General features: G+C 46.5%; 1 protein-coding gene across 4 annotated transcripts in view; it reads right to left on the bottom strand.

The window, feature by feature from the left end:
- The window catches only part of Acsf2 (acyl-CoA synthetase family member 2), a 38,562-nt gene that overhangs the window by 11,643 nt on the left and 4,495 nt on the right, over positions 1-22,424 (bottom strand). For all 4 annotated transcript variants that reach the window (XM_035447698.1, XM_027424373.2, XM_027424372.2 and 1 more), the window contains exons 2-10: positions 3,576-3,771; positions 3,100-3,228; positions 2,809-2,862; positions 2,339-2,457; positions 2,047-2,212; positions 1,234-1,329; positions 933-1,090; positions 581-672; positions 4-80 (exon numbers count right to left, since the gene is read on the bottom strand). In XM_035447698.1, coding sequence (XP_035303589.1) covers positions 4-80; positions 581-672; positions 933-1,090; positions 1,234-1,329; positions 2,047-2,212; positions 2,339-2,457; positions 2,809-2,862; positions 3,100-3,228; positions 3,576-3,771 — 1,087 coding nt within the window. The remainder of the gene's footprint in view (positions 1-3; positions 81-580; positions 673-932; positions 1,091-1,233; positions 1,330-2,046; positions 2,213-2,338; positions 2,458-2,808; positions 2,863-3,099; positions 3,229-3,575; positions 3,772-22,424) is intronic.

Raw genomic sequence — 22,424 nt, forward strand, 5'->3', positions numbered from 1 at the left:
CACCACCAGCTCCTTCATGTTCATCTTGTTGATGATGGCTCGGATCAACTCTGGGGGTGCTGGGGACCCGGCAATCACACCTGCATCAGGAAGAGAGGATGATGGGATTAGTGGTCCAGGCCTGTAGTGCCAGCTGCTCGGGAGGCTGAGACAGGAGAATTGCAAGTTCAAAGTCTGACTGGGATACAGAGTGAGTTCAAGACCAGCTTGGGTAGCTTAGTGAGCTCCTGTCTCAAAAACAGTCAGCAAAGGGCTGGGGAGACCGTTCTATCATGGAACATTTGCCTGGCATTCAGGAGGTCCTGGGTTCAATCCTCAGTATCACAGAAAAATAAGAGAGAAAGCCACACATTTTCCTGCTCTTTTAGCCCACTAGACCCCTTTCACCTACTCACATAAGGGGACAGCCCCTGAGGTTGGCCCAGCATCCCGGGACACTTGGGAATTGCACTCCCCCACAACTCACATTCCTACAGCACCTCTTTCTGCACCTTACATAAAAAAGAAAACCTGGCTTCACCAGGGTCCGGGGAAGCAACCTGCCCCAAGCCTTGGTACCTTTGAGCGCACTGCACCTCACCTCCACGTATGGATGAGAAGTCATAACTGGAGAAGTCTGGCTGATTCAGAACATCCACAAACATCGTGGGGGTGCCATACAGGAGGGTGCCTCTGCACAAAGGAAGGCCTCAAGATTAGGCTTAGAAGTGAGAGGGAACCCCTTCCCTCCCCACCGTCAACTCTCAGCGAAGGCCAAAGTTGTGTGGAACAGGAAGAAGCTCAAGGTGGGACCTGGTCCTCTGGTCATAACCCCTCCCATCCCAGGTCTCCTGTCTGGAGGAAGGAAGCATCTCAGAAAAGGGGAGTGGGTCCAGGAGTGAGGATTTGGAGGGTCTCATTAGCCCACAGGTGGCTTGTCCACCAATGCCCACTTCTCTCTGCTGATGGCTTCCAGTGCCTTCTTGCCATTGAAGCTTGGTGAAGACAGGAGGAGGGTAACACCATACATCATAGACACCATTGTGCCCCCCACGGAGCCCAGGCAGTGGTACAGGGGACTGGGCAGGACCAACCGCAACTCTTCTGCAGTCTGGAGATGGAGACAGGAGGCTGGTCTATCATGGAGTCAGTTCTTCCAGCCAGCAGGGGGAGCCCAGCAAGCTGTTCCACTCCTTGCCCCGCTGCTGCTCCCTGCAGCCTGTGTAAACCTCACCAGGCCCATCCCAACCTCACCTTTGTGTGCAACTTCAGCCGCTGGCCTATCAGTTTGGAGTTGTTTACAATGTTGTAGTGGGATAGAGTGGCCCCCTTGGGGCTGCCAGTAGTTCCCTGAGAAGATACGCAAATGACGACAGCTTGACCTTTCCCTCCTTTTCCTTCCCACCTTTGGCCACTGCTCAGTGGAGCTGGGGGGCTAAGAGTCATAAAAGTAGCATCTGGCTGGGCGGTGGTGGTGAATGAGGCAGTGGCAGGCGGATCTCTGTGAGTTCGAGACCAGCCTGGTCTACAAAGAGAGTTCCAGGGCAGGTTGTAAAGCTACACAGAGAAACCCTGACTCGTAAAACCGGGGGGAAAAAAGAAAAAGAAAAAAAGAGTAGGATATGGTTGTCCTGGATCCATCTCGTCCCTCTGTGAGCTGTGCAGGACCAGATGTTAGGGTACAGAAATGCAAAAAAGAACATAACACTGCTGTCTTTGTCCTGTTCACATGTCATATAAGGTAGCTTGGAGGACTCTACCACTAACTAGCTGCACAGGCTCAGAGAAGCTCCCTCTCGGAGCCCGATTCCCTTGAGAGGCTCCATGAGCCCTGCCTCTCTGAGCCCTGGGGACTCTTCTCTATGTTGGAAGCAACAGGACCCAGAAGGGACAAGTAGCAAAAGCACCAGCTGATGATTTTCTGAGGCAGAGAGGAGAGAGAGCAGGAGGCCAGAATCAAGACAGAGTGAGGTTCTCCTGACTTTCTCCACCACCTCCCCATCCCAGGGACCACATGGACAGGGCACAGGTTTCATCTAGGATTGGGACTGGAGACCGCTGTCCTACCGAGGTAAACTGGATATTGATGGAGTCGTGACAGGACAGGAATTGCTGGTGGTACCGCAGCTGGGCCAGATTCTGTTCTTTGCTACCAGCTGCCACCACATCATCCAGAAGCAGGGTCCCGGGCAAAGGGGCATCTACTGAGATGACTGTGGTCAGATCTGGGAGCCTGGGAGATAGAGAGGATGGTGACAAGTGACTAGAAGACAGCCCAGGAAGACATCAGTTCTACTTTGGGTAGGAGTGGGGAGTCTGAGATGTCACTTGATATCCAGCAAACCCAGGACATACCCACCTCTTACTCTTCAAGGCTCCAGGCTGAGCCTTTTCCAGCTCAGGACAGATCTGCTTCAGAATGTTGTAGTACTGCTGGGTTTTGAATTGCTTAGGGAATGCAATGGCTTTGCAGCCTACCTGCGGGAGGAGAAGTCCCCCTACCTATGATCAGCAGGAAGCCTCAGACTTAGGAGCCCTCACTAATCTCTTGCTCTCTTTCTCATATACCTGAATAGCCATCCTGACACATCCATGTAGCAACACACACACACACACACACACACACACACCCCTGATACACTCTACCCCCAACACCCAAATCAGCCCTATGGCTGACCCATACCCTCACTGTGGAGCCAAGACCTCCTCCCAACCATATGCAGCCTGAGGAGAGACACTCTGTAATGTTAGCCACTCTCATCCTCCCATCAGCCTCTCTCTATAAAAACATCATGAGAAATGCCCCTCCCCACCAGGAGCAAGTGGTACCTTTTTGAGGACATATTCCAGTTCTGCGGCCTGGTAGGCTGGGTTCACAGACACCTGGAAGAATAGAGAAGGTATGCCAGTGTCCTGGGCAGATGCTCCGCTCTTTCTCTACTCCCCTCAGAAAGGGCAAGGCAGGATCATACACTCTGCCAGGGCTCTGTGGTGAACCTTGGGTGAAAGCACTTCCAAGCCCAAAGCCAGACAGGTGCAGGATTGGTTCTGTATCTAAGAGGCGTCCCTCAAATGACATTCCTCCACATACCCTGTTGTGCCAGGTAAACCCCTTCTCACCAGTATGATGCCTGCCTGGGCAGTGGCCAACTGTATAAGCACCCATGCATAGGAGTTGGGTCCCCACATGCCCAGCCGGTCGCCCCTGCGGAGGCCAATGCTCAGGAGACCAGAAGCAGCTTTGTCCACCTGGAACAAACAGATGGGGAACAACAGATGAGGTGGGGACAAGCAGGAGGAACCCCTGACTCCTACTCTCTATCTTAGCCCAACGGTCACTAGGAACAAACGGATTGCCAGGCCTCGGTGGACTCAATGCAGTGAAGGTAGGGAGTCGACATAGTAAACAAATATTCCAGAAACCTCTGGAACAGGACACTAGGTCACTTCGGCCTCTGTCTCCTAAGGCTAACAGTGGGGCCCTCAGGAGTTCCCAGTACACTGCCCCACGGGCATGCACCCACTCTCCAGCTCCATTCTACTATAACAGCTAGGGACCAGCAGCTGCTCTTGAAAGGTTCAAGGTCAGTACTTACCTCCTCCTTGAGCTGTGCAAAGTTCAGCCTGATGTTTTCATGGAGGATAACCAAGGCCTCTCTGTTGGGGAACTTCTGTGCTGTGGCATCCAGGCACTCACCCACAGTTGTGTTGACAAGATGGGAGCTGGTGTGGCCCTGGATGTAACTGAGGCCTCCGATGGGCACGGGGTTGGTGCAATTTACTGTTCCAGAACTGTGGAGAGAGAAGCCACCGGTTGGAGTGGTGCCAGGCTGGGCCTCCGTGGCACTAACACTCTGGCACACCTAGCTAATTAGCAGTCCAGCTGTTTACAATAGGTGGGTATATGAGGACCAATAGGTTTTCTCTAGGTTTTTTTTTTTCAGTAGTAAGGTCTAACATGTCCCAGGCTGGCCTCAAATTCACTATGATTTAGCAGAGGATGGCCTGGAGCTTCTGCCTCCACCTCCCGAGTGCTGGGGTTACAGGAATGCACTGGGTCACCCATATTCATTCTCGGCTGGGGTCTGGACTACATCCTTAGGCCCTCTGCAGGTCTTGTACACTTACTATACTCATTTGCTCTCTTTTCTTAACCTCAAGCCTAACCCCAAGCAGCAGGATGGGGACAAGGCCATCTAAGCTGTAGGCAAGGGGCCTCTTGAACCTTCCTGGGAATGATGAAGTGCCCAGGGATGCCTGGGGAACCTGATGCAGAGACAGACAGTTCTCACAAAAAGCTAGCGCACCTGCACCCCAACTCCTTTCTCCTGGAGGGTGATGGTCACTTTGGTTCTTCCTGGGGAACCAATGAAGCCCATGGTGGGACCCAGAGCTGGGAACCAATGCCTTGGGTTTCTTGGCTCCTTAAGGGGCCAGTTTATTTCTTCTGGGTCAGAAGTTCAAAGACAGAATAGGTAAGAGGCTAAGGAACCAGATGGTGGTACTAGGAAAGACGACTGAGAAGCCCGAGTAAGAGGCTGTGTGCTGCTGGTTCTGGTAATGCACACCTGTATGATTTGCCAAAGGAGGAGGAGGCAGGTGGATCATGAGTTCAAGGCCCGCCTGAGCTAGGAGGAAAAAAAAAAAAATGAGGCTGTGTGCCTTGAAATGAAGAGTCCCACACCCCACAGGCAGTGCCCCGAGGCTCCCACTTTCAGATGCTGTGGCAAAACAGAGGCGATTGCATCTAGAAAAGGATGGCAGTGCTTAGACCATATGGTGGCCTCAAGCACCACAGGGCAACAGGCGAAGAGGAGCTGTTGCCCCAATAAGGATGTTCTATGTCAGCCAGGACAGACTGTCCCTAGAAAAGAAACTCCTTCTCCTCCCATCAACCTCAGAAAACAGGTTTCTTTGGCACACACCTGTAATCCTAACACCTGGAAGGATGCTGAGAGGAGGCCAGCCTGAGCTACACATGAGTACCAGGCTAGCCCTGATCATGAAGTATGAGTGAGAATTATGATCATCTGTCCTCAAGGTAAGGCATCTGATAGACAAAGATGTCAAGGGTCACAAAGGATTGGAACAGCTAAGCTGGAAATGGAAGCCAGTGCAACTGCTGAATGTTACTGTCAGGCCTGCTCCGCCTGCCCTTTCTTCTTTGCATTTATCCCAAGTCCAGTTATCAGACAGAATCTAACTTCCGTGTTACTTTTTTCCATACTTCTACCAAGCGACACAGGAGGGTAGGGCAGTATTAAGGGGGAGCTGGCCATTTCTCCAAAGAGTTAAGAGTTCTAGGAACGCAGGGCTGGAGAGATGGCTCAGCAGTTAAAAGCACCTGGCTGCCCTTTCAGAAGTCCTGATTCAATTCCCAGTGCCCACAATTGTCTGGAATCCCAGTTCCAGGGTGTGGTAAGCTGAAAGAAAATCCCCCAAAGAGAGTAACACCATTAGGAGGTGTGACCTTGTTGAATGAAGTGTGTCACTATAGCAGTGGGCCTTGAGGTCCCCTATGCTTAAACTACACCTAGTGTTCGGGTCATTTCCTGTTGCCTTTGGATCAAGATGGAGAACTCTCAGCTCCTTCTCCAGCACCATTTCTGCCTGCACGCTACCATGTCCCACCATGAAGATAATATACAGAACCTCTGGGCTGTAAGAGAGCCACCCCAATTGAATGTTTTCCTAAGAGTTGCTCTGGTCATGGTGTCTCTTCAGAGTAGCAGAAACCCTAAAACACAGGGGATCATTCGCCCTCTTCTGGCCACCACAGACATTGCATGCATGTGGTTTGTAGATAACACAAGCAGGCAAAAACACGCAAAACATAAAAAAACAAAAACATAAAATAATAAATAAATAAAATGTTTTAAAAAAAAAGAGTTCTAGAAACTCATACCAGTATAATTTGCTCATAAACATGGGAACCACCCCAGTCATTTAGCCACTTCAAAGGCCTGAGCATTTTACTTCTCTGCACACACCCTGAACACCTGGCCACAAAGGCAAGCTGCTAAATTTGTGTTTGTTATTGCGGATGGGAAAGGGCCAACAGAGCTGATCAGCCTGTCTCCAATAACTAAAGAAAAGTAACTATGCAGCTTCGCCTGGGATTACAAAACCCCAAGGCCCTCTGTGGCCAGGACCAAAGCCAAGTAGGTGCTGCTGCGACGGGACGAGAGACAAAGCACAACCTAGCCTAAAGGTGCCCTTAGAGAGTTAGCGTGTGGGAACTCAAGTCCAGATCTGTTTTCCTAAGAGAAGCTGCAAAGAAGGAAGTTATAGAAAGAACAACATTCTCTTTACATCTCAATGTTGGCAACTCGTGTGTTCACCCTGCATGCGCAGCCTAAGTGTCTGGAACATATAAAACACCCTAGCAAACAACCAGCTGATCATGGACAGCAGAAGACCCTGCTCCTGAATTCTCAGCACTGAAAAGGAGGAGGAGGACAAAGGGAGGGGGAGGGTGGAGGAGGAGGAAGAGAAGAAGAAGAAGAAGAAGAAGAAGAAGAAGAAGAAGAAGAAGAAGAAGAAGAAGAAGGATTTGCACACGCATCTTTCCAACAAGTATACAACATACAAATTAAAACTGCTACTCTCTCTGAGAGGTTTTGGAGATAATTCAGTCAGGAAATTGCTTACTGTACAAGCATGAAAACCCCAGTTTGATCCTTAGAAACTATGTAAAAAATAAATAAATAAACTGGGTGCACTGGCGGTGGCGCAAGACTTTAATCCCAGCACTTGGGAAGCAGAGGAAGGAGGAGTTCTCTGAGTTCTAGGCCAGCCTGGTCTACAGAGTGAGTTCCAGGACAGCCAGAGCTGTTACACAGAGAAACTTTCTTGGGGGGGGGGGGGGGGGGAGAAAGAAACAAAAACAAACAAAAGGCAGGGTTCCATGGTATATACTTGCAATCCCAACCCTGGAGAGGTAGAGACAAGATGACTCGGGTTCACTGGCCAGCCAGAGAGCAGCAGGCCAATGAAAGGCTGTCTCAAAAAACCAAAGTCGACAGAGCTGAGACAGAGTGATATTTGAGGTCATCTAGCCTCCACACACATGTTCCTGCACACACCCGCCACACAAACATGTGCATCCTTGCACACACAATTATGATGAGGAATGACTCATTTTTACTGAGAAGGTAGAAAGAAAGAAAAAAAAAAAAACCGACCTGGGTAAGTGCTTGGAAGTGGGAGGGGATTGGGCAGAAACTGGGATCCTCGTCCATTGCTGGGGTGTAAATAGGTTCCACTGTGGGAAATAGGGCGCAGTTCTTCCAAAAGTGAAACATAGAATCACCACCTGACCTAACAATTCTACTTGTGGGAATATACCGCACCCCCCCCCCCAAAAAAACTCAAAACAAGTGTCCAAACTGCTCAGTAAAAACAGCAGAAGACTGGAACTGGGGAGCCAACTCTGCCGAGGAAGTTTTTGTTGTGAAAGAATGAGGCCCTGGATCTGATTTCTCAGCACCCACATAAAAAGCTGGCACTGGGGGCTGGAGAGATGGCTCAGAGGTTAAGAGCACTGACTGCTCTTCCAGAGAGCCCGAGTTCAATTCCCAGCAACCAAATGGTGGCTCACAACCATCTGTAATGAGATAATGAGATCTGGTGTGCAAGCATGCATGCAGATAACTGTATACATAATAAATAAATGAAGTAAAAAAAAAAAAACTGGCACTGTGGCTGATGCCTGTAAACCTGGCACTGGGAGAGAGGAGTCAGCCAGGCCACCCAAATCTATGAGCTCCAGATCCAGTGGGAGAGCCAGCCTCAGAAAGATGAGGTGGCTCCGCAGGTAGTCTCTTGCTGCCAAGCCCAATGATCTGAGTTGGATTCCTCGAATCCACATGGTGGAAAGAGAGATCTGACTCCCACAAGCGGTGTTCTGATACATACACACACACACACACACACACACACACACACACACACACACACACTGGGTGACCTTTGGGACAGGCATGGAGCTCCGCAGTAAAGAGCTTTCATGCACAAGGCTTTGAGTTTGATTCCTAAGGGTGGGGGTGGGGTAACCTCAAGTAACCCTTTGTTAACTTATCAGTCATTTTTCCATAGTGCCGTATCTGTCCAGCTTTACGAGGAAAGCGGGTTTGAAACAACGCTCACTGTGCTTTTGTTCTTTGTTTTTGCTTTCCTTAGTGCCCTCCCTCTGTTTACACAGCCAGCCTCCTGCCACTCTTCTCAGCTTTACGGAATGTGGTGTCCTAGAAGGGAAAACAGGCTGTGGAGATGGTTAAGTGACAGGCCTAAGCCTGAGGCCGGCTCTGTGGGTAGAGTACTTCCCTAACATGCATGAAGCCCTGGGTTTTATCACACAAACAAAACCTGGTGGCTCAGACCTGTAGTCCCAACACTGGGGAGATAAAAGTAGAGAATCATGCTAGTCCATCCAGGTCATCCTAGGCTGAACTTGGAGTTCGAGGCCAGGCTGGACTTCATGAGATCCTGTCTCATTTATTTAAAAAAAAGAGTAAAACAACATTGCTATAACTTTGTTATGTTTTTTAGTTTTTTCTTTTTCTTTTTTTCTTTACTTAAGTATATGAGTGTTTTACCTACATGTATGTATGTGCATGCATTCTCAATGTCCAAGGAGGTTAGAAGACGGTGACAGTTCCACTGGAACTGGGTTACAAATGGTTGTTAACCTGCCACGTGGGTGCTGGGAATAGAACCCAAGTTTTCTGCCAGAGCAGCAAGTGCTCTTAACTACTGAGCCATATTCAGTCCCTAATCTGGTTCTTTGATAGAACAAAAACTTGGACATGAATATTTATAGCAGCATTACTCACAATCACTAAAAGGTTTCTCCCAAGTACCCAGCAACAGAGGAACAGACCCCCAAAACGTGGCACTCCATCTATATATACACAATGGAATGTTAGTTGGCCACAAAAGGAAAAGACTCTGGGGCTGAGAAGGGGCTCAGTTGATGGAGAACTTGCTCAGCACACGTAAAACCTCAAGTTCAAGCTCCGGTACTAAATAATCCAGGCATAGTGTGTGAATCCTGGAGGTAGAAGCACGAGGATCCTCAGATACAAAGAGAGTTTGAAGCCAGCCTGAGCTACATGAGATCCTATTAAAAAGAGGGCGTGGGGAGGAGGAAGAAAAGGATGGTTCAGCAGTTAAGAGCACTGGCTGCTCTTCCAGAGTCCCCAGGTTCAATTCCCAGCCATGATATAGTGGCTGACAACTGTCTGTCTTTAACTCCAGTCTCAAGGCATCTAATACCCTCTTCTGGCTTCTGATGATGCAGACATGCAGGCAAAATACCCAAACACATAAAATACAATTAAAATTTTAAAAATCTCAAAAAAAGAAGAGGAAAAATACTAATACAGTAAGTATTCCAACAATTACATAAAGGCTGGGGTGTGGCTTGTTGTAGAGCACTTGCCTGACCTTCATGAAATCTACAGTTAGCTCCTCAGCACCAGAGGGAGGAGAGAGCACTTGCTAAGGAATTAATTTGCAGTTATTTGCTATGTGGGTGACAGGCTTTGGTTAAGAACATAGGCTGTACTTCCTTCTCCTCTGGGTGTTATGCTTCCTTAAAGCCCTCTTTAGTGACTCGTTGGACTTCACAACTGGCCGCAATCTGAGTTTGATAAACACCTTGAGACAGTAAGTGACAGCAGAGTTACTAGACTTGCCAACCCCTTCTCTGAAGATTGACAGCCCAAGTTGAGACAGGACCACACGCATCCATGAGCTAACTTCCAAAGTTGGGATATTTGTGTCACCTCCAACAGAGAAACCATCAGCAGTTAAAAAAATGGTAAACAGTGACTTACTGCTGCTAAGTTCATAGAGGAAGGACAGAAAAGGACCTAATGACGGAACCAGAGAAGTTGCATGAGTCATAAAAATAATAATAAATAAAAGATATCAGAATCAGGTGTGGTGGCATTCCTTAGTCCCAGCACACAGGAGGTAGAAGGAACTGAGGCAGGCTAGGAAGACATGGAAAACAAATGGCCATGGGAAGAAAGGGAACCCTGACATCCAGGAGTGTGGCTGAAATCTCTCCCTTACCGAAGACTGAGGTTTTTTTCAGCACAATTAACAAAATGTATAGTGTTGCCGGGCACTGGTGGGGCACACCTTCAATCCCAGCACTTGGGAGACAGAGGCAGGCAGATCTCTATGAGCTCCAGAGTAGCCTGATCTACTGAGTGAGTTCCAGGATAGCCTCGAAAGCTACAGAGAAACCCTGTCTTGAAAAAATAAAGAATGTATAGTGTAGATGGCCCACATAGAGAAAATATTTTTGGTACAGATATTTGTAATAAGATTGCTAATGCAACAAAATCCATGCATGAAACTGCTGTAGATTGCTCTCAAAGATTCTCATGAACAAAGCTATCAAACTTGTTAGCAGTAAAAAAAAAAAAGTGTCTAATTCTCTTATAATGCAGTATAGTAAGGATGTCATAGGCTTTTGTAACCTACAGAACCACCCTCTGACCTCATTTGACAAAAAGGCTTAAGGAAACACAGTTCTTTGGAAACTGTTGAATTCAGAAGTCACCAAAATCTAGCCAGTGTGGTGGTGCCTGCCTGCACCCCAGAACTGAGGAAGTGGAAGCCAATAGGTCAAGTTCATTCTCAGCCACATAGCAAATCTGAGGCCAGCCTGGGCTACAAGAGACTCGGTCACCAAAACTCTTTAATAAACACCTCTCACTGCCAAGAAAGAGTTCGAGGCCAGACTGGGTTACAAAGAGAGTTCAGGGACAGCCTGGGGTTCATAGTCCAATCCAACCTGGACTCAAGAAACAAACAAACAAAAAGGACTGGGGGTTTAACTTTGCGATAAAGCACTGGCCTATGTGTACAAAGCCCTGGGTTCATCCTCAGGGCCACAAAAATGAACAAACAAATAAATTAATAAATGTTTACCCAGGCATGGTGAAGTTGTAATTCCAGTACTGGAAGGCTGAGGCAGGATTAAGAGTTAGAAGCCACCCTGAAGTATACAGCAAGACTCCCATCTCAAAACACAAAAAAGCAAAATAAAGGCAAATGAAAATAAAATAAAAAGGGTGCTGGAGAGATGTCTCAGGGGTTAAGAGTGTTTAATGTTCTTGAAGAGAGGATGGGTTTGATTCCCCTGAAAGAAAGAGAAGGGAGGGAAAGGAAGGAGGGAGGGAGGCAGGAGCCAGCAGAGTGCAGGGTGTCGTGGCACACATCCTATAATCCTATAAAGTATTTAGACATTGCATTTGCTAAAGACCATTGACTCCAGGCTACAGGAAAGCCTGGCATCTCTGCCTCCATTTTACACCAGTCCCCTTTACTTTGAAGTACCAGCTCACTTCTGCTCTACAGAGACAGCAGTGATAACTATCTTATTTCCCTTTAAGGTTGAAGGCACAAAGGTACTTATCCTTCTAAATTTGCAGTCACCTAGAAATCCAAAAATAACATGGCCTGGAGCAGGACAAACCACGGACAAGACAGTTTCCAAGCTTAAAGGAACAGGGTGTGTGTGTGCCAGGGTGTACATGTGACTTGTGAGAATCAGAGGACAACCTCTGGGTGTTGGCCCTTGTCTTTCCAACTTGTCTTTTTTTTTTTTTTAAGGGCGGTGGTTGGTTTTTTTTTTTCAAGACAGGGTTTCTCTGTGTAGCTTGGGAGCCTATCCTGGCACTCGCTCTGGAGACCAGGCTGGCCTCGAACTCACAGAGACCCGCCTGCCTCTGCCTCCCCAGTGCTGAGATTAAAGGCGTGCGCCACCAACGCCTGGCTTCCACCTTGTCTTAAGGCAAGGCATGCAGTCTGTTCAGTTCTTTGTGTGAACTATCTTAGCTGATTATCTTGTAGGAACAAGATCAGTTCTTTCTTGCTATCAACAATCTATACCTGGGCTGGAGAGATGGCTCAGCAGTTAGGAGCACTGACGGCTCTTCCAGAGGTCTTGAGTTCAATTCCCAGCAACCACATTAGTGGCTCACAACCGTCTATAATGAAATCTGATGCCCTCTTTTGTCATGCAGGCACACATGCAAAGAATGCATTCATATACATAAGTAAATAAATCTTAAAACAAACAAAAAAACAAAACAAAAAACCAGCAACCCAAAGAACAATCTATGCCACTTCCTCCCAGGGCTGGAGATGAAGAGCAGAGCCGCTCTGAAGCCAGGCATGTTTAATTACCAATACCACCTGCCCACTGTCCCAACTCTTTCTTTAAGTGTAACCCTCATATCAGTACCCCAAAGATGGCCACATTGACTAAATCTCCTCTAAATTTAGAGTATTGCGGTGGGTGGGTGAACATAGCCTTTTGGAATGGCTAGTGCTTTTGTCCTCAAGTCCCACTTACTTGGGAGCCCAAGGCATTGCCCCTCCCTCCTTCCTTCCTCCCATCTCTCCCTCTGTCCCTTGCTTGGTCTTTCTTCAAAATTCAGGATGGCTTGAAGCTCCTGTGTATTCCAGGCTGGTCACAGACTCATGCTCTTCCTGTTCCCCCTTCCCCAGTTGCAGGTGTAATACCACCCTCAGCACAACCTGTGTAATTCTGAGACATCCTATCTCAAGACAAAATTAAAAAGGGTTGGGGAAACTGGGCATGATGGTGCAGTCCAGTATTGGGGAGGCAGAGTCAGGGGATTATTACAAGTTCAAGGACAGCCTGGTCAACACAGTAAGTTCTAAGACAGCTGTGGCTACAGACTCTGTCTCAACTCCATCATCCACCAATTAAAAATAAATAACAGGGCTGGGGATATAACTCATTTGGTAGAATACTTTCAAAGCATGCACAAAGCTCTGGAATCCATATGTACTAAGTAAGCATGGCTGTGCTCGCCTGTGATCCTAGCTCTTCAGAGGTTGAGAGAGGAGGGTCAGGAGTTAAAGGCTATCCTGGGCTGCACAGTGAGTTTGGGGCCAGCCAAGACTCCTGTCTCAGGACAATAACAACAAAATAAAATGGAACACAAATTCAAAGGGCCGAGGAAGGAGCGACAGTATAGCACTTGCTTAGATGTGTAAGGCCTTGGGTGGCCCATATTGGTCACCAATAATCACTTAAAATAAGCATAATCTGGGGCTGGAGAGATGGCTCAGCGGTTAAGAGCACTGACTGCTCTTCCAGAGGTCCAGAGTTCAATTCCCAGCAACCACATGGTGGTTCACAACCACCTTGAATGAGATCTGGTGCCCTCTGTTGGCATGCAGGCAGAAGACATAATAAATAGATAAAATCTTTAAAAAATAAATAAATAAGCGTACTCCAGGGCTTTAGAGATGGCATAATGGGCAAGAGCACTTGCCCAGGAGCCTGACAATCTTGAGTTCAATCCCCCAAACCCACTTAAAAGTAGAAGAGGACCAGTTCCACTTCCACAAAGTTGTCCTCTGACGGCCACAAGTGTGACCTGACACTCAGGTGACCCCTCCTCCATACAGAAAGGATAATAAATAAATAAAAATTTAAAAGCATACTTTTCTGGGTCTTTAGTATACTTCAATGTAAAGTTAAAAAAAAACATTGTAGGGATTAATCTAGGATCATAACCAATAAACTAAACAGTGGATTGTTGGATCTGCTTGCCATTCCTTTTTTTTTTAAGCAACACAAGTTAACTTCTGTGCAAAATATGTACATACATCAGTAAATAATGCCAGGCAAGCTAGAAAATGCATCTGTTGGTGGTTTCTAGCTTAGAAATTCCTCTGAAGAAGTCCTTTCCTAAACATATTAGGCTTTTGCTTCTGGGGATTCCAATAAACAAGACAGAAGTTTATGTGCTCTCTGCAGAGTTCACCGTGTACTGTGACTGCACACTGCAACCCGCCTCTGGCATGGATATGCATTCTGCAGGAACAGGGCTGACAGCTTATCACTCATTGCTTATTGACAGGATAAGGTTTCCTGGAGACCAAGCCTTGGTCCAGGGAGAAACAAGAATCCACCCCGAAGACCAGCTTCGAGATGCAATTTCTAAGAAAGCCAATAGAGAGACTTTGATGGCAACCCAAGGAATTAATGATTCTGCTTCATGAAAAATGATAAACAGGAGACTGGGGGAGTAGCTCTGCTGATAGAGTGTTTGCTGCTCTTGCAAATGATGGGAGTTTGGTTCCCAGCATCCCCATCAGGCAGCTCACGACTCAGCTCCAGGGAATCTGACCCCTCTTCTGTCTCTGCAGGCGATCATACGCATGCATGGACTCACACACATAGACATAAATCAAAAAAAAAAAAAACGCAGCAAAATCTTTTTGTGAAAGCATTCTTGTGACAGTGTTCTGCAGCAGTGCCGGCAGCAGCTCATCCTGAACCCTAAGACAGGTGTTCTTGCCGACTGAGTGCAATCAGTATAACGACGGCTCATACTAAAAAAGCCCAGAGATGGGACTGCAGGGCAGAATTCAAAATTGCCTTGGAGAGGCTGGGGGTAGAGCTCAGCTGGTGGAGTGCTTGCCCAGCATGCATGAAACCCTGGGTTTGATTTCCTAGGGCTGCATAAACTGGTTGTGGTGTACACATCTCTAGCCCCAACACTTGGAAAGCAGAGGCAGGAAGAGCAGAAGTTCAAGGTTATCTTTGACCACCTATTGGCTCAAAGCCTACCATAAGTATTCTGTCTCAAAAAAAAAAAAAAAATCCCGCTGGGTGGCTGGGTTGCTGGGTGGTGGTAGCACACATCTTTAATCCCAGCACCGGGGAGGGATGGGCAGATCTCTGTGAATTTGAGGCCAGCCTGGTCTACAAAGGGAGTTCTAGGACAGCCAGAGAGGCTGCAACAAAGAGAAACTCTGTCTTGAGAGAGAGAGAGAGAGAGAGAGAGAGAGAGAGAGAGAGAGAGAGAGAGAACTGAGTTTCGTGTGGTGGTACAGGAAGGCCAGTAATTCTAGCAACCCGAAGGCAGAGGCAAGAGAATGAGGAAGTTTGAGGCCATGCCTGTGCTACATAAAGAAACATGGTTTGGAAATAAAATAAGTGAAGACACCAAGATTAGGAGTTCAAGACTATCCTCAACTACATGAGTCTGAGGTCAGTCTATGCTATCTAAGACACTGTCTCAAACCACAACAAAGTAACTCTTGTTTGAGAAGCCCACCCCACAACTCTGGGGTGTGTTGTTTTCCTTCTGAGCACCTCTGTTTCTCTTAACTCTTGTGCTTAAGTTGGTATTAAAATATCTTGGGGTTTGGAGAGCTGGCTCTGCAATGAAGAACACTGGCTGCTCTTCCAGATGACCCACATGGTGGCTCACAACCATATTTGTAACTCCAGTCCCGGGAGACCTGATGCTCTTCTCTTCTGGCCTCCTGGACACCAGGCAAGCACATGATACATAGACATGCATGCAAGAAAACACCCATGTACATGAAATTTTAAATACATATATAATATTGCAATATAATTATATCAAACTATAATATATATGTATATATAATATGTAATATATTATATATACAGTGAGGTGGTTCAGCAGGTGCTTGTGATGACCTGAGCTTGATTCCCCAGAACCCACATGGTGGGAGGAGAGCAGTGACTTTCACAAAGTGTCCTCTGACCTTCATACAGGTGCTGTGGAATCCATGTGTGAATTGGTAGATGGATAAATGTAATGACAAAATAATACTAAAAACGTCTTTAATGGAACTCTAACTCCATAAACAAGAACAAGAACAACAACAATAAAAAACATAGCAAGAGGTTTGCTTCCTGAAGGTCCAGCACTGGCAGGTAGCAAGCCTAGATTAGGTCCTTTCTGAATACATTGCTCTTTCTGCAGCAGCTCATTCACAGCGTCCCCTAGCGGCCTTGCTAAGGAATCCACTGAAGGGGTACGTCTATGGAAACCTCTCCCAGAAGAATTCTCAGCAGGAGTCCCCCCCCCCCCGTAGTACTCCCCTATAGGGATCCTGCCTACCCTCAAATACAAACACATGGCTCTTTCTATAACTTATTTGTGGCACTTGATTCTTTACCTCAGCTCACTCTCCAGTCCTCAGGGCTCCAGCTCACTTTTCTCCTCCCAGCACCAACCATAAATACCTTTGGAATCTGTCTCCATAGCTCCCAGGTAAGGCAAACCCAGAGGGTCTCATGCTCCCTGCCTGGCCCAGACTCACAAAACGTGGATAGAAAACACAAGTGGCTGTCTCTAGGAACCCCAGGTGGAGTCTGTGGCATTCTGTCTGTGGCATTCCAGGGTATGGCAGGGCTAGGATCATCACCCCCAACACAGAGGATTACTCTATTCTGGGTCAGACACAGCCACAGCAGACCTGGGCTCCAAGGAGCCACCGAGGCAAGGACACGAATAATGCCTGAGCAAACAGGCCCATGAGGAGAGACTGTTTGTTTTGCTTCCTGAAACCATACCTAGTGGCTATGGTTCTTGGAAGTTGAAGCAGAAGTCAGCAGATGCACCCTGCTGGAAGCTTGAAACGCCCTAGGCCCTGGGCAAGGCCTCCTGATCTTTTTCAGACACCACTAGACAAGAAAGATGGGCAGAGCTGATGCCAGGTGCCCAGAACCTCGGAAGCATCTCCAAGCTAGGGCCAGCTAATGAAAGTATTATGCCAGCCACCAGCAAAGCATTTGAAATGAAATTGAAAGCAATTGCCAATTAGACCCAATTCGAGAACTAACAGTGACCTTTGTCCCTTTCCTTCACTGGTATCTGATGCAAGGCCAGCAGACCAGATAGTTCAGCAGGCAGAGGTATTGGCTGCCAGACTTGAAGTCGATCCCTGAACACAGGTAAAACCAACTCCTACAAGTTGTCCTCTGACCTCCACATTCATGACATGGCACTTACATCATAAACATAATTTATTTATTTTTAGTTATTTGTTTTTTTCAAGACAAGGTTTCTTTGTCTAGCTCTGGCTGCCCTGTAACTAGCTCTGTAGACCAGGCTGGCCTCCAATTCACAAACATCCACCTGCCTCTGCCTCTCGAGTGCTGGGACTAAAAGCATGCACCACCACCCAGCAATTTTTAGTTATTAGTTTAATTAATTTACTTATTTTTTGTTTGTTTTTGTTTGTTTTTCTAGACAGGGTTTCTCTGTGCAGCTTTGGAGCCTATCCTGGCACTGGCTCTGGAGACCAGGCTGCCCTCGAACTCACAGAGATCTGCCTGCCTCTGCCTCCCGAGTGCTGGAACTAAAATGAGCCACCAACGCCCAGCCCTTATCTTTTTTTTTTTGTTTGTTTTGAGGTCTTGTTATGTAACTGGCTATCCTGGAATTCTATGTAGACCAGGTTGGCCTTGAACTCAGAGATCCACCTGTCTCTGCTTCCCAAATGCTACGATTAAAGCTACGTGCCACCACACCTAACAGACACATGATTTTTTGGAGGTGGTTGTTAGTTTTCAACAGGGTTTCTCTATGTAGCCTTGACTGTCTTGGAATTCACTCTGTAGACCAGGCTGGCCTTGAACTTAGAGAGCCACATACTCAGAGATCCACCTGTCTCTGTCTCCCAAGTTCTGAGATTGATTTTTTTTTTTAATAAGAAAAACATAGGGTTGGGGAAATGACTCACTGGTTAAGAGCAAGTACTGCTATAACAGGATTTGGTTCCCAACACTTACATCAGGCAGCTCATAACTGCCTGCATTCCTGGCTCCATCAAATCCAGCATCCTCTTGAGGCTGTAAAGAGAACCTGCACTCACATGTCCAGACCTTCCCCTTATGCATAATTAAAAGAAAATGTAAATGATCGATAAGATTAAGACAAGCAAGTGGGTGGGTCATGCCTAGAAATTCAGGACTTAGGAGGTGAAGGCAGGAGGATCTGGAGTTCAAGGTCACCCTTGACTACATAGTGCATTTGAGGTTGGCTTGAGCTGCATGAGAGCCGGTCTCAATGATACAAAATCCAGGACATTATAAGCCCCTAAATAGGCTTCTCAGTAACCATAGACTTGTCCTTTGTGTCACAACTTAGGTCACAACTCTGGTCAATAGTGAGTGCAGAGATTTATGACTGGTCAAAGTACACAGAATAAGTGACTGTTGACTGCCTATCCATAAATGCAACATCTATGGACATCTATACCATCCATTCCAAGGTCCAGGGAACGTCTCAGATGAAGACTCATAAAGAATTAAGAGCTGAGGAAAGATAGAGGAGATGTACCAAATGCTAAGTTCCTGAGCTCACAGATGCTGTGATTACCAGAACACAATTTAGGCGAGATTGGGTTTGTCAACATCCTGTCACACGGCAGGAGAAAGGGCTCATGAGCACCACTCCCCAGGAGATGTACACAAAATAACAGTTGATGTGGGGAGGGACATTCTCTTCAGTGGTGTAGCCACTGGTAAGGTGTCCATGGTTCTGTAAAAGTCACACCTCTGCTCCTGTAAACAAGCCTAATGTAGCACACACACACACACACACACACACACACACACACACACACACACACACACACTGAAATGAGAAAGGGGATTCACTGGGGACAGGAAGAGGTTATGAAAAAGTATGGCATATATATGATTTCTTTTTTAAATAATTTATTTAACTTTACTTTATGTGCATGGTGTAAAGGTGTCAGATCCCCATAACTGCAGTTACAGATAGTTATGAGCTGCCATGTGGGTGCTGGGAATTGAACCCCGGTCCTCTGGAAGAGCAACCAGTGCTCTTAACCACTGAGCCATCTCTCAGTCCCAGGGTGTATATGATTTCATACATTATACATATGTATGAAAACACCACAAAGAAACCCATTATTATGTATAATTAATATGTGCTCAGAAAAATGACCATTTGATGTTCTACATTTTAACATAATAAAAAATATTACAGGAGAAAACAAAAAAGAGGCAAAGCGAAATAAATACACAAACAAGCAGAGCCAGGGATGTGGCTCAACAGAAGAGCACTTTCCTAGCACACTCAAGGCTCCAGGTTCAACCCATAGCACTAGCAATAAACGGCAAACACCTCCTGGGTTTATGAATTTTATTTAATATGGAAGAGACAAAGCATTGATTTCTAGTTTGTTTTTTTTAAAGATTGAATTATTATTATTTTATTATGCCCATGAGTGTTTTGCCTGAATATGTAGGGAGCCGTCCTGCATTCTCCATTACAATGATGGCGCCTGCAGGCACTGAATGTAAACAAGATTATTGCGCAGGCGCTGGGTAATTTTCCATTCCTTGATCTCTGCCTATTCCGTGGCGTCATATGGCCTGATGATCTGCAGCCAATCATAGGGTGACACGTCCCAGGCGGCGGCTGCCAGCCTTTATTAGGGGACGGGATTCTTGGCTCGGGGTCTCCGCTCTGGTAAGCTCATGCTCTCCTCTCAAGATGCATTAAAGCTTTACTGCAGAAGGATCCGAATGTCCTGTGTGGTTCTTGCCGGCGAGACTATCACGCGGGACATGAATATATATGTACTATGTGAGTACCTGGTGCCCATAGGGGCCAAAGGAAGACACTGGACCCTCCTACGACTGGAGTTACATATGGTTGAGAGCTGCCATGTAAGTGTTGTAAAAATAGCAAGTGCTTTTAACCACTGAGCATTTCTCCAGACCTTAACCTGCTTTTTTTTTGGGGGGGGGGGGGTGGCAGGGTTTCTCTGTGTAACAGCCCTGGCTATCCTGAAACTCTCTTTGTAGATCAGGCTGGCCTCTAACTCACAGAGATCTGCCTGCCTCTGCCTCCCGAGTGCTGGGATTAAAGGCATGTGCCACCACTGTCCAGCCCTAGCCTACTTTTAAAAAGAAGTATTTAATTTTAATTATGTGTGTGTCTGCATGTGGGTATGTGCACATGAGTGTAGGTGCCAGGGCTGGAGAGATGGCTCAGCGGCTAAGAGCACTGCCTGCTCTTCCAAAGATCCCAAGTTCAATACCCAGCAACCACATAGTGGCTCACAACCATCTGTAATGAGTGCAGGTGCCATCAGAGACCAAAGGCATCAGATCCCTCCAAAGTTGGTATTACAGGCAATCCCAAACCACCTGAAGTGAGTGTTGGAAACCAAACTGGGGTCCTCTACAAGAGCAATATGGACTCTTAACCACTGAGCCATCTTTTCAATCCCTAGCCTACTTTCAACACTCCCCACAAATTAACAAGGACAAATAATCTACCACAATAAATAAGCAAATAATATGAATGGAAAAGTGTCAGGAGCCGTGGACAGTAAACATTTCAAAAGACAAACACCCTGACAGCCATGGGCATGTAGAGTGGCCCCGGACGTGCTTCAAAGTCTCATCAGTCTACGTATCGGCAGCAATATAGGAAAACAGCAAGATTTGGATGCTATTGGGAGTCACAACAACACAGATCTCCCAGGGCAGTTCCCAGAAAAGCTGCAGCGTCACCTCCCCTGCTCAGCAACCCTACTGTTTGCATGTGACACTCATGCCATGGACTGCTGTGTACCAGGGAAAGCCAAGAGTCATCCCCATGAGCAGACGCCTGTTGTGGAGAGAACTAAACGGTGAGTTTTGTTCACAGCAGTATAATATATAGCCTGTAGGAATACAAAGTGTTCACGTGGTACGGCTGCAAGTGCTTCACCGGTCTAACAAATGGAACCGGTATACACCACATGATACAATGTATCACCTGTCGGCTCAGGATTGTGTCAGAAGTATAAACCAGGTTATGGTGCAGCTCAGTGTCAGAAGGCTTAGGAGGCACAAGGTTCTGCGTTCAATCCCAGTATAAAGAAACAAAGTATAAGACATGCTCTGATATAACATAATTAGATCTGTGACAGGGAAGACATAAAGGAGGTATCAGGGCTGAAGGGATGGCTCAGCAGTTCAAAGCCCTGGTTGCTTTTCCAGAGGACCAAGGTTGGATTCCCAGCACCTACATGGCAACTCACAATCCTTGGCTCAAATCTTCTGTAGTTCCAGTTCCAGGGGATCCGACGCCCTCTTCTGACCTCCATGGGCACTGTATGTATATGTTGTACAGACAGGCATGCAGGCAAAACACCCAAACACAGAAAATAAAAAATTTTAAAATGGGGAGGGGAACTTTAGTTTTATCTGTAAAGGTTTATTTCTTCCATTGATAACCTTTCTGAAATTAAGTATGGCTAAGTTTTATTTTTGAGTGACAGGGACACAGGTGTTTGTTATTCTATCATGTATTATGTTATATCTTGCATATTTCTCATCTGAAATTTTGTTTCAGTTTTTTCTGATAATTAAAAAAATTACATTTATTTGCTTGAGAGAGAGAGGGAAAGAGGGAGAGAAAGGGAGAGAGAGAGAGAGAGAGAGAGAGAGAGAGAGAGAGAGAGAAAGCAAAATCATACCATGGCATATGTGTGAAGGTCAAAGGACAATTGTTTGAAGTTTGTTCTCTCCTACCATGTAGATCCTGAGGATTGATGTGTGTGTGTCAAATGCCTTTCTGCCACTGAGCTATCTTCCTTGATTTATATATATTAGATAGAGTGTCCTGTGTTATGTAGCTCAGGCTAGCCTCAAACCAACTATGTTGTTGAGATTGGCACTAGATAATCTTCCAAGTGCTAAAATTGCAGGTGTATACCACCATGTGTGGCTTTTTGTTATTTTGGTCAAGCCTGAAGAACACCTGAGTTCAATCCCTAGGACCCACAAGGTGTAAGGAGATTGTCAAGCAAGGACAAACACAAATAATTAAGTATTTCTGAAGCTGTTTAAAGGTCCTCAGCAGAGTAACAAAGTAACTTTGACCAAGTTGAACAATATATATAAAGTAAATAAAAGAAAAAAACTTAGATCTGAGGGTGCTGAAACCAACTCAGTGGCTGAGCACTTATGCATGTGCAAGGCCCTAGGTTTGAAATCCAGAGCTCACAAACACACTCACACCTACACTGAATATAGTACAATCGACTGGATTTGGAGTCACAGAGACCAGAGTGTGTCTTCAAGGATGTTCCCAAGGAGGCTTACTTGAGGGAGAAGGAGCTAACCCGGATGTGAGTGGCACCATCCCACAGGCTGGGATTCCAGACTGTACAGAAAGGAGAAAGAGGGCTGAGTGCCAGCATTCATTTCTCTTCGTTTCCTGGCTGTGGACACAATATGACCAGCTGCTTCAGACTCCTGCTACCAGAGGTCCTGCCACAGAGCTCACGCCACTGTGCCTTCCCTGACATGATGAACTTTACCCTCAAACAATGAGGCAACATAAATCCTCCTTAAGTTGTTCTCATCAAGTATTTAAGTAAAGAAAGGGAACCCATATAAATGAGAAGGAAGAACTAAAAAATAGAGATGGGCGTGGTAAGTAGGTCAAGGCTGTAATTCCAGCGTTAGGAGGTTGAGACCAGGGGATTGCCATGAGTCTGAGGCCTCTCTGGGCTACATCATGAGATCCCATCTCAAAAAATAAAACAACAAGGAGCTAAAGAGACATCTCAATAATTAAAAGCAGTAG

This window comes from Cricetulus griseus, chromosome 7, assembly GCF_003668045.3.
Source record: "Cricetulus griseus strain 17A/GY chromosome 7, alternate assembly CriGri-PICRH-1.0, whole genome shotgun sequence".
Classification (NCBI taxonomy): Eukaryota; Metazoa; Chordata; class Mammalia; order Rodentia; family Cricetidae; genus Cricetulus; species Cricetulus griseus.